The sequence below is a fragment of the Cystoisospora suis genome (genome assembly GCF_002600585.1).
Source record: "Cystoisospora suis strain Wien I chromosome Unknown contig_875, whole genome shotgun sequence".
NCBI classification, from domain to species: domain Eukaryota; phylum Apicomplexa; class Conoidasida; order Eucoccidiorida; family Sarcocystidae; genus Cystoisospora; species Cystoisospora suis.
The window spans coordinates 45605-55560 of record NW_027153676.1 but is presented as its reverse complement, the minus strand read 5'-3'; the positions used below and the strand labels follow the sequence as shown (position 1 = coordinate 55560).

At 56.3% G+C, this 9956-nt stretch overlaps 1 protein-coding gene across 1 annotated transcript; it reads left to right on the top strand.

Annotated features, from left to right (window-relative positions):
• Nucleotides 1-403: 403 nt before the first annotated feature.
• Nucleotides 404-8695, top strand: CSUI_002093 (pseudouridine synthase). The gene is made up of 8 exons (XM_068062295.1): nucleotides 404-1982; nucleotides 2922-3012; nucleotides 3552-3615; nucleotides 3963-4567; nucleotides 5050-5145; nucleotides 6047-6148; nucleotides 7252-7314; nucleotides 7770-8695. Exons 1-8 carry the CDS (start codon nucleotides 1951-1953, stop codon nucleotides 8583-8585), a joined length of 1869 nt encoding a protein of 622 aa, XP_067925734.1. The 5' UTR covers nucleotides 404-1950; the 3' UTR covers nucleotides 8586-8695.
• The last annotated feature ends 1261 nt before the right edge of the window (nucleotides 8696-9956 follow it).

The following is a 9956-nucleotide window of genomic DNA, read 5'->3' as shown; positions in this document are numbered from 1 at the left end:
AGTTCCCGGGCCACTGCGCCAAAAATGCTATCCTCAGACGGACTCCTATTCTGATCCCTCTCTCGTGCCACGAGGGGGAAAGTATGAGGTCATAACCCTGGAATTTTTTGTTCTGTCCTTCACGCGTTACGTCACGACACACCCGGGCATAGCACGCGCGATTCGTGGGGCACTATATGTATACTCCGTTACACCACACATCACTCGCGTCACACGCTGTTGATCCTGACACACCCCCGTTCCCTTGTCAGTAGCCCTTTTCGCGGAGATCTGACAGGGGAGTCTTACTGGCCTTGTGGTACACCGCGTATCACGGGGCTCTCCGTGGTCTCCAGAAACTTGCATGCGCATGTGGCAGGTCTCTCCCGGGATTCTACCCGTCAAGGAGATCTCAACCTTTCAGCGTTGATTAGGGGCAGCCCCATAAATATTCGTCTAATGCGCCGCCGTGTTCGGACGTACAGTCTACGCCGCCTTCGGGGGTCCGAGCTGTTTGCACTTACGTTGACGGAGCTTCAAGAAAGAGAAGGTAGAAGAGACATGCACTTACCTTTCCTTTAGTCTCGCTGTCAGCGAGCTCCTCTCGCCCTTGGAACCGCGTCAGGCCCCGTCTGATTCGTGTAGATATCCACGACTTTCAGGCGTGCCTCGTTTTTTTCGAGGAAAGAATCTCGCTTTTCTTTGTACCCGCCTCCTGGTCCCGCGTCCGCATCGTTCTGAAGTCATAGGTAGCAATATGCTTCTGAAGGAGACCTGACACAGACGCGTGCCGTTTTCAAAATGGCTAGAAAAAACGAACTAGATTGTACAGTTCTACATGATTCTACATGCTACAACAGAGCACTGTGCGTGAAGCGCGCGGCACTTTGAGCTGCGCCCCGTTGCTCTTCGCCCGGCCTTCTTTCTCCGTTGGCCGTTGCTGCTTGAAGCCTCCACGCACGCCCACGGGCAGAACCTAGTCTCCCCTTCGCTGTTATGTAAAGCATCGGTCGCTGCATTGTCCGGCATTTAAACCGTTACTGGACTGCATTCACTCTTTAGTGGGGCCACCCGGAAGTGCGCTGAGGAGTTGTCATCTTTTCCCCACTGTAATGAGAGGCCGAACAACAACCCGAACAGGCATGCTGTCTAGCGGAAGCAGTCTCAGATCCAACCTTTTGACCTGCCTCGTGGTGTCTTACGCCGGCACACGTCGCCCAGTCGACCCCGATGTCGGGTTTGCAGAAAGGAGAGCATCGCAGTGTGTTCCCTGTGTTTTTCTGGACGCGGCTCTACTGTTCGGATTGAACGTATACTTTCACGCGAGACCACGACAGAAGGAAAGACACGGAGATGACGCAAGGGGTGCCTGTGCACTCCGGGCACTTAATCCCCACCGCTGGTGGCTCTCTAGCCTGCCTCCGCGCGAGTAGCCTTTTCGAAGCTCCAGCGCACTTTTTGCTGTTACGCTGTGAGGTTTGTTAACGCGGTCGGGCGCGTTCTGTCTATCGAAAGTCGTTTGTCGACATTCCGATCTTTCTCTTTGTCGCGGGGATACCCAATTGCTCCCTCGAGCTATCATCGTCTCCCGGGTGTGCCCAACAGGAGTTATGGCAGCCAAAGTCCCCAGCAGATCAGAAAACCCGGTGTCTTCCTTTGCTGTCGCCGTTGATCCTCCGTTGGAGCGGGCTGCTCCCTTCACGTGGGGGCAGCTGTGAAATGAGCGTCAACAGGCCACTTGGTGGGTGTTAATGGGGGTGCGGCGTGAGTTTCAGCGAGCCTTTGCCAGTGTGGTAAAAGACTGTTTTGCACTCAGTCAAACATGTTACCTACCAGTGGCTTGTCGCTGACCAGCTGATTTAGGTGGTCGTCTCGTATTCAGAATACCTTCTGACACTTAGATTCTGTTTGTCCACGAACCGAAGACGCAGGGCTTCAACGTGGACTGAACAAGGGAAAGCGGGTCGCACCATGTTGGGCAGGACCTTACAACTCGGACGGACGTAAGCTCTTTCGCAAACGGATACGAGAGTCGCGCCTGTTAGGTGCGCTAGAAGCGTGTGTACGCTTGTATACCTATTGCTCCTGCTTCGCGTCGAAACCACTTGCGTCTAGTCCTACCGCTCCCCAAAAGAGAATGCGACTGACCCAGACAGGTTTCAGGCACACGCCTGTTATTCTTAGTACCTGTTCAGCCACGGCCACTACGAGTTGACGCAGTGCTAAGGAACCGAGTGAACTTTCATCCGAAGCCCGCGTATCTTGTCGCGGTCATTTTTGTTTGGTTACACGTCTAGGAGGCCCGCCTATGCACAGTCCGCGCGTGATAGCATTTTCCGGACATGATCTAGTACAGGAGACGTACCCTCCTTTCTAGCTCAGGCTGCGGATGCTGGTGTCTGCCTACGGGTCCTCGTGTATCCACCTGTCTGGCTATTCACGGTAGCTTCAGTGGTTGCTTGACTTGGATGTCTGTGTGTGGCCGAGTCTGTCCCTACTAACACCAGCGTTAGTGGTTGTGTGGCACCGGCCCTCCCGAGAATCAGCCTCTGTCTCCTGTCTGTTTATCAGTACGTCGGCGGTATGAACGGATCCGGTGCCGTGCTTCAGATCACCGGCACGACACCAATAGGAGGTTTGTCCGGCTGCCTTGCACGGACTTGCCCCCCCCCCAAAAAGATACGGTGATGACATGCAGACTCCGTTGTCGTTCTGTTCTGCTGCTTTCCTTGTTGCGTGGATTCTGAGAGGCACGTGTTTCCCTTCGGTATACCATGGCCGTGTTTCAGCATACAAGATGTCATTCCGTGTATTCTTGGATTGTCATCCGATTGCATGGCGTGCTTCTTCTCGACGCTACCGTCGGTGCAGGTGTTCTTCGTGGAAGAAGTGGAATGATTGTCGCCAGCGATCGCCTGTTGTGCTGCATGCATGTTCGGCAGACGCTTTGAATGGCTGGCTCGGAGGCTGAGCCTCGCTGGTGTGCTGTCGAGGCGCGATGCGGAGAAGGCCATTGCTGCAGGTCTTGTTACGGTGCGTGCCACCGGACTGGCTTGTACTGCTTCCTGGTCCAGTTGCCGTCCGTCTGGAGCTGTGTGGGTGTCCGGCTCTGTCGTTCTCTGATGTACTTTCTTGGTTGCGACGCGGCCTTTCGGTGGGGTGTCGTTTCTACGCGGCCCTGACGCTCGAGCTTCTTCTCGAGCCTGTTGTGATCCTGCTGTACATGGTTGGAAAGTCCGCATCTTGGTCCGCGCCCCTAGCCAAGTACAAGTTTTGCTCTAGATAGAGTCGTCAGATGGGTTTAACTGCTGCGACTGTATTCGCAGCCTTATACCACAGTTGTCCGAATCTGTAGATTTCCTGCACGGATACTTGCGCGTCTGCATCTAGAAAAGGGCTGTCGTGGCAGCACTGCCAGCCCGTCTGGCGTTCTGGAGAAAGATACGGTCGTGTGCGGGTGGCGCTGGCAACGGTGCCCATGGCCAGCCGGGTCCGGACAGACGTGTGCCACTTCGTCCGACACTGGCTTCACTCGGAGCACGTGTAGCAGGAATGGCGGTGGCTGTTCTCAGGTTGACGGCGAGACGATTTGTCAGAACATCGAAGTTTGTAGCGAGGCAACTGTTTGCTACAAAGGTAAGAGACAACAGATGAGTAAGGTAAGGAGCCGAAGAGAGTCTACGAAAGCAAAGGTCACACAGCTGGTGGAGGGAGGGGCAAGTCGCTGCTGTGTTGTCTTCCTCTGTCCTTGTTATCGCAGACATCACAAAGCGGGCGTGCTTCCTCGATCTTGCCGCCAGCCGCATCAAGTCTAGCGCGTGCAGCATTTACCGGCCCACTCTCGTGGAGTGCAGAGCGGCTGATCTGACTTCGCGGGCCACTGATTTAGTGTTCAGCCAGATCCGCTCGACTGCTTGACAGGAGGCTGACACCAGTTCAGTGGACGCCCCACCCGCTTCTTGTTGCTGGTGTGTTTGGTGTAGGTGCCCTGATTCCCCCCCCTGTATCGACCCCACAGCTTTTCGGGCTTGTGAAACCGCGGCGTGTGTTGTGCGTGTTGGAACGGCGGGACGATGTGCCAACGTTGCACACGCTTATGCACCATCTATACGTTGAACAAGAGCTTCTTCCAGACGAGCTCTCGGTTTGCACCGGGAGACAGAGCAGGCGAAATCGTTCGCCGCCCGCGGAGTCGTCGGAGTCCGGTCAAACGCCTCTGAAGGACGGTTGCCAGCTCGCCACCGACTCCACCAGACTGCAGCATCTGAATACGGCAGCGTTAGCGGAGCATGCCGGCAGGCCGGTTGGGTGCACGGCATCTCTAGAAGTGGCCTCCACTGCCGGCCTGCCCCGCTCACGTCAGCATATGCCTTCCACTGAGTCTTCTCGAATGCAGGACAAGGTGATGCCAGGCAGGGAAACAGTGCACGCGGCTCAGGTGACGGACGAGGCCCCTTTCGGGAGGCCGTCGGGACAGTACGCCACGCTGTTGGAGGAGTTCGTAGATCGACGATTCCGCATGAGCACACGGTTGCAACATGATAGGCAGCCTGTTTTAGCGGAGCTACCACGACATCTTGTCGTCATCGTAGGTGTTCCCCGAGAAAAAGTAGAGGGTGACTCCGCGATTGCGTAGCGGGTCCTAGAACCCCCGTCGGCTTCTCGCAAACATTTCCGTGTTTTTGTGAGTGGTCGCGGGAGCGGGTCCACTTTGACTATGCTGTCGCATTTCTGTGTGGGGCACCCGTATACGCTGTTGAGGGCTTTCGATAGGTCACGCTTTATTAGTTCGCCGCGTGCCCACCCGGTCAGTTGGAGTGACCGATGCTGTTTCGTGGCGTCTTGTTACTTTCGACAGTTGGATAGGTTCTCCATTCCCGAGTTGGGAGAGGCCCCGACAAATCTACACTGTGCTGAGGAGAGGGCTATATCAGCAGACACTCTGATACAAGGCTGTCTGACCGGCAGTTGTCCTCTAGTTGTGTCCTGTCTTCGTGGTGGAGACGAGTCACCTGGCATCCAGTTTATAGGCTCCGATCCCGATGTTGCGGCTCTCCTGCTATCCTACAGCGGACGCTGCCACCGGATGCAGAAGGGCTTGTACTCCTGACGAATGACGGCGACTTCGCGCATGCTGTGCAGTGCCCGCAAAATCGAGTCCAGTCGGTAGGTTTGGCCGGTGTTTCAGACCGGTTTCTCGAGCTGCGGCCCACTGCACGCCTCGATAGGCTCGCTTTTTTTTCGCTCAATGGGCGTTCAGAACAACGGGGTAGTTTCTCATTACGACTGTTAGCAAATCGCGTTGGGACGTTCACGTGTGTGCCGTGTGGTTGCGGTCGCAGAGGCATTAAGTAGTGCTCAGTTCGACAAACGTGGGTTTCTAACTGTGCCTTAATAGCTCTGCTGCAGCAAGAGGCTGCGGGCATATCCGTCAATTCCCGCCGGGTCGGTTTCTGTGAATGGTGGCATCTCAGGCAGCTCGTGTCCCGGGGGCGCCTTGCGAGCCTGTAACAGGGCGGCTAGGTCTCCCGGAGATCCTGAGGCTCGGGTAGTTGACAGTGCCACACTGCGCCTGCCGTTCCTCATCGTCATCGGTCGCCGGGGACCTCGTATCTCCTCAATCGTCTGTTCGCGTGCACGTGGTCAGGGTCTGAGCGTGGGACCATACCGATCCCCATTTCGGAGCTCAGTCTCATTGTTAGAGATGCAGCACTGTCGTACGAAATATGTAGAATGGTGGAGCGAGCAACTAGCGAACGGGGATGCGTAGACGCAAGATCCGTTAAACGATGGGAGTGGAGATGGCGCCACCCGCACGGTGGAGCCAGTGGTTGTAGATGCGCTACGTAATCCCACTTCTCCGACAGAAATGCATGAATCCACTGACCGTAATAGTACAAAAGCAGCTTCTGCAGGTTCGCGAACCTTCGAGGCCCAAAAGCTTTTCTTCCTCTCTGTGTGGGACCGTTGCCCGAGGCCTGGCATACTCTCAGATTTAGAGCAGGATAGCTTTTCTTGGAAATGGTGCCCGGTCCTCCTCCCGTGTTTGCCTCTCCATGTCCTTCAGGTTTTTGATATCCGAGTCAGCGGTACTCTGCCCAGCTTCCGGTTGTGGGAGGATTGGCGATGCGGGGTCACCGTGGCTGGGTTCGACTTCGGTCCAGTGTGGGTAAGGTAGTGCGTGTACTCAAGCGGAATCGCAGCCCACTTATTACCTGAACACGTGGGCGCTCTTCTCTGAGCGCCCACTATTCCTCGCCAAAGGCACAGCGGGTGCGAGCCCCTGATTTTCTCTGGAAAGCGCCAGTCACATAGGGGAAGTCTGACCCTCGCAGTAGCGTGTCACGCCCGTGGGCTGTCAGAAGTGCACCCGCGTCGGCGTTAGTGTCCCGTGGCGGTATCATAGACCGCTTGTAAATGGGTGTGTCCGGGTTTGCACACTGAATGTTTTTCTCATCACAGGTGCAACTGCTTCGTGTATGGCACAACAGCGCCTGGCTCCGGGTAAGCCTTGAATTGATCATCGTGTGTTTCGCCTGAACGTCACCAGCTGTGGACGGCAGCTGATGGTGGCATTTCTGAGTTCTTGTCCTTTAGTGCATGAGAATCTCAGGCTCTCATGCCTGCCGCAGCCCATCTTGCCTCTCCAGTGAAGAACTGCCGAGATTTCAGGATGTTGGCGGAATCGAGTCTGCTACAGCGCTGGTTTCGTAATTTGTGCGTGTGTCCGGAAGGAGAACAGTACAACTCCTTTGCCTTTCGGAGCGTCCCCGCACCTGCCCGCAGGCGAGTGACGCAAACTCCACAGTACGTGCCCGGAGTGTCTCGAGGGGAACAGTACAGAGTAGCTGTGGTATACACGGTTTGACGCCTGTCAGCATCAGCACGGCCGAACGGGCACGGTTGCCGGAGATCCGCACAGCTTTTGCTCATAGCCGGAGATAAGCGGAGGTTGCTGGCGGCTGCGGACAGTGCTTTGCGACAGTCACTCTCGGCTCCACTAGGCGGCGACACAGCCACTTCTAGACAAATGTCTTCCGGATAGAGCACAGGGCTGTCCAAGAGCTCGTTTTCCTTATTCCCGCGATTGAATTTTGTGGGGGAACGCTCCCGGCCCATGTGAGGCCACGTGAAATAGTCTCCGGCTCCGCTTTTTATCCGAGAAGGACTGTGTTCCGCGCCGCTCGGCTACGAACTAGTTTTCTTTTTCAGCTGTCGGGGCAGCCTCTTGGTAAGTCGCCTGTTGCTGGTCGCCGTTTGCCGCTGTTGCAGGTGCACCTTGTCGAACGTCCGGGAATGGATATCAAATTGCTCCTGACTAGCATCGGACTCGAAGTAAGGACGCTACCGCTCAGCGGCTATGCCTCCCGTGGCTCCATGACACTTTCGTCCTGTCGTTGGCCCGTATCCCGGCGAGGACAGGGTTTTCATAGCGCATCCAGTAGTACAAAGGCATCACCGGAAGGGCCTGGTCTGCGCGAGCTGACGAGAGGATCTGTTTTGCTGGGTGCTCTTCCTGCTCCGGAGCAAGACTGCAGTGCCGCTTTGGTTCCAGTGGTTCAGCGGACCAAATGTCTTCGTTCGTGGGCACAGCTCCGCGGTGCTGCGTATGCGCCTCGGATCCAGAGTGATGTATTGTCTTGTGCCAAAGTCATCTCTAATATCACGTCGGTGGCGTGGTTAGTTTCACGTCCGTGTCAACACTAGCTTCGCTCCAGTGTCAACTCCGGTCTCACGGCACAGCGAAGTCTCGAAATGTGGCCAGTTCTGCTTCCTGTTTCGTACGCTAGGTCCGCCGTACGCGACGGTACGCGATCGGACCCTATCGCTTGTCCGCCATTCCGCAGCATACGGTACTCCCTCTCAAGTTCGACAGCGCATTCGCGCGGTTGCTGCCAGCTCACAGGCGTCTGCAGTACCAAGCAGCTGCTGCCGCCGAGGCCCGCATCCGTGGGGGCTCGAAGGGCGCGGCTGCAGCCGAGGCCGCGGTTGCTCGCGCCGCGTCGAGTGCCGTTTCCGGAGAGTTGCCAGAAATGGATGGCACTCGTCAAGTCATGTCTCCCGCGAGAAGACTAGCGGTATTCCCTGCTGCCGGAGAGCTACAACGCCTACTACGACAGAGCAAAGAAGCCGGCAAAGAGCACGCTGGAGGCTGGTGCGTCTTTCATGAAGTGAAACAGCGGTCTGCTCTGACGCTTGCGCAGACTCGAGGCCAGCCGCAGGGACTGCAGCAGGGGGAGTCTGCAGCTTGCCACTCGAGGCAGGTGGAGGCTCAGGACAGGAGCTCTTTTCCTGAAGAGGCAGACAACGTCACAACTACAAGTGACGATGATGCTCCAAATACTGTTGACATGTTGACCGGACTGGACGAGAAGAGAACAGTTGAAGAAGAGCTTGAGACAAAAGAGGCGGGGCCAAACAGGTCAGCGGCCGATGTGAGGTCACCAGGCTGTGTGTCCGCGAGCACCACCAGTACCGGGCGGGGGGCGCGGAATTCTGGGAAAGGATCGATATCAGCTTCCCCAAGTCTCTCACGGGCGGCGGAAGAAGGTGCCGGCAAAAATCGCGGGCTGTTGCATGCTGGTGATTTCAGGGTTTGTTTTTGAGAAGGCCGTCCATTTGGAGATGATTGGACGAATTTGATACTGTACCCGTGTCAATGGAACGAGGAAGGGACCCGTAGCTCTTCTTTTTCGGGTAACAGTGCACCGTGGCAGTCACACAAGCTTCGAGCGGCTAACTGCCCGAATTCACGTATCCGTGCTTCCCGGCCCCAAAGGACTGAAACCGCACGATCACACGTCAAGCCCCCACCTTGACGAGTTAGCATGTTCACCAGATAGCATTTCCGATGTCGTGGTGGAGACGGCAAGGCAAGCTGAACAGAAAAAGTGGCACGTAAAAACTGTGAAGTTAACCGCCTGAGATTCCGGTAGCCGTTCGCCTTTGCTCTCAAGGGAGCAAGCTGGTTCACCGGCCGCGGGTGCTAACCACCATCATCGCATGACCTTTGTGACCGTTCCGCGTTTTGACGAACCAAGACGAGCCTCAGAGGCCTCGCAGCTAAAAATCCGAGAGTCGGGTTCTGCAGGTTTCGATCAGCGGCACGGAACGAATACCCTAGCTGTGTGGCTGCTGCTCTTCCTCTCAGCTGCGGCCACCGTTCCCAGCTGGAGCCGGTGTCCATCGGGCGGCCCGGAACAAACGTGCTAGCTGTGCGGCTGCTGCTATTTGTTTCAGCTGCGGGCACGTTTCCCCAGTGGAGCTGGTCTTAATTGTGGCGCGTAACGGATTCCGATGCGCAGGCTGCAACCAAGCTGGATCGTTTGTCTCGCATTCAGGGCAGTGTGCGGCTGTCCGGTAGAGTCGTTCGGCGTAAGGCTGGACAGCAAACCCTGGGACTGTCGGCGTAAGGCTGGACAGCGAACCCTGGGACTGAAGCGGATTTTGCGAGGTGATTCCCCGTACTGCGCGCGGATTAGTAGTCCTTGCGATGTAGTCCTTACCTTTTCGAGCCAGAGGAAAACACACCCTGGCTGGTTAACGATGAGAACCAACTTGCATGCTAGATTCTGAAGCCGCCTTAGACGGCGTGGATCGGAAGAGTCTGGACACGCCGTTTGAAGAGATCGGGGGGAGAGTCAGACGAGGCAGCTTTTGTCAAAGCAGGCGCTCGGGAGCGAAGATGTTGATCGCGAGAAAGCTTGTGTCAGCGGTGCTTCGCCTGGCAGCATTCTCCAGCGACGATGCTGACAGAGATTGACGTCGCGGACAAAAGGTTGTACGATACCCAGCGCCCGTTACGTGAAAGAGACAGCTTTACTTAGAGTGTGTCCCGTCTCCGCCACCGGGAATCTGGGGTATCGCTGCTTAGCAAGGCAGCGCCGTGAAAGGACGCCCGTCTCACTATAGTTGATGGTGCAGGTTCAGAAATGGGGCTGATGCCGCTGAAGAGCTGCGAGAACGTCCTGATGAGG